We start from the raw sequence: 1,392 nt of genomic DNA, 5'->3' as shown, positions 1-1,392 counted from the left end.
AATTCTTCTGGTGTCGGGGAATTCTGTTTTTCCCTGTCGCGACGACTTGTCGATGTGAAGCTAGCTGCTTCCGGGTTCAGGGATGTTTGATAGGGCTCCTTCTTCACTGTCGGGCCGTCCTGAACTGGTCACTTCTTTCCCCCTGATGCTCACTAGTTGGCGGCTCAAAGGGTAGACGGATCCTTGGCTGTGGCTGACCGTATGCCTCAAAGTTGTCAATAACCTTGAGCTTGGCTTCCTCTTGTGCCATTTCGGTTCTAACCTCTAGCAGCTCCTGCTGCCTTCTGAGCTCCATCTCTTCTCTTTTTATTTGGAACTCCCTCTCTTGCAGTTTCATCTTCTGGTCCAAGGCAGCCGCCTTTTCCCTCAACTCAGCCCTTCTTAATTCTGCTCTCAGCCTAGCGCTTGAGGCGACACTGGAACCTTGCGAGCATGCTTGTGACACACTGTCGGACGGTTTGATGCCCGTCTCTTCTTCTTTCTCTGAAGTCAGGTTAATCCACTCATGAACCATGTCCCTGAACTGATCTAACTCTGCAAAGCGTGGTCCTACCCATTTCTCTGTGTCTTCCTTCAGCTGATCTGCATCTAGAGTGGTCTGGTAATCACCACTGGCCTCTTCAAGGTCACAGTAGGCCTTCTGCCACTCTTCCATACCCTTCTGTACCTCAGATAAGTCGTTCCGTTCCATTAACGATTTTAGCACGTTTGATTTGTGCGTTAGTCGGCCTAGGACTGCCGATCTGTGAGTCTTCTTTCTTCTACTTTCTTCTTCACTGACCCAGTCAGCTTTCTTAGGTACTCGTTTTTGTAAACCTTCTGTTTCCTCCTCTACATGTCTGTCTTCTCTGACTGTAGAGCGGTCCTCGTCTGACTTCTTATCAGCCATTTCCAAACGGCTCCAATTGTTTGCTGCGAGAGGCCTAACTTACAACTGCTTAATTTGTACTCCTTTATTTGAGTCCTTACGGTATTCCACAGTTCTCCTGTATGATTCAGCACAGGCCTCTAGAATTTCTTCTAGCCTAACAGGCACCACCTGCCATGTCAATCATGTAGCTTCCAGTAAGTGTACTCGTAAACTACAAATCTTTTCCAACAGTTCCGATAAGTTTGCTGTTGAACCTGTGTGTTCAAGTGTGCTGCACAATACGATGATACTCAATGGTCTTGCACTTGACAGTTCCTCATTTTACTGCTTTTAGGTGGAATAGTCCTTCTTGAATTTGCAGACTTACGGTAGTCTTCTTGCAGTGTGTGTGGAAGTATGACCTTCACATCTGCTTAAGCCATCTGGCCTGTCAATCATGTACGACTAATTAAACTTCTCCCAAATGTCCGTATGGGAGCCTTTGTATGCTATGATCCTATGGGTTTTTCTCAACACAGTGT

At 46.8% G+C, this 1,392-nt stretch overlaps 1 protein-coding gene across 1 annotated transcript in view; it reads right to left on the bottom strand.

Annotated features, from left to right (window-relative positions):
• Positions 1-1,284: 1,284 nt before the first annotated feature.
• LOC109473265 (acidic proline-rich protein PRP25-like) overlaps positions 1,285-1,392 on the bottom strand; it is a 2,650-nt gene continuing 2,542 nt past the window's right edge. The window contains exon 5 of the mRNA XM_019773144.1: positions 1,285-1,298. Coding sequence (XP_019628703.1) covers positions 1,285-1,298 — 14 coding nt within the window. The remainder of the gene's footprint in view (positions 1,299-1,392) is intronic.

The sequence above is a fragment of the Branchiostoma belcheri genome, unplaced genomic scaffold, assembly GCF_001625305.1.
Source record: "Branchiostoma belcheri isolate BF01 breed outbred unplaced genomic scaffold, Haploidv18h27 scaffold100, whole genome shotgun sequence".
Taxonomy (NCBI): Eukaryota; Metazoa; Chordata; class Leptocardii; order Amphioxiformes; family Branchiostomatidae; genus Branchiostoma; species Branchiostoma belcheri.
The sequence above is the reverse complement of the archived record's forward strand: the minus strand, read 5'-3'. Positions and strand labels throughout refer to the sequence as shown.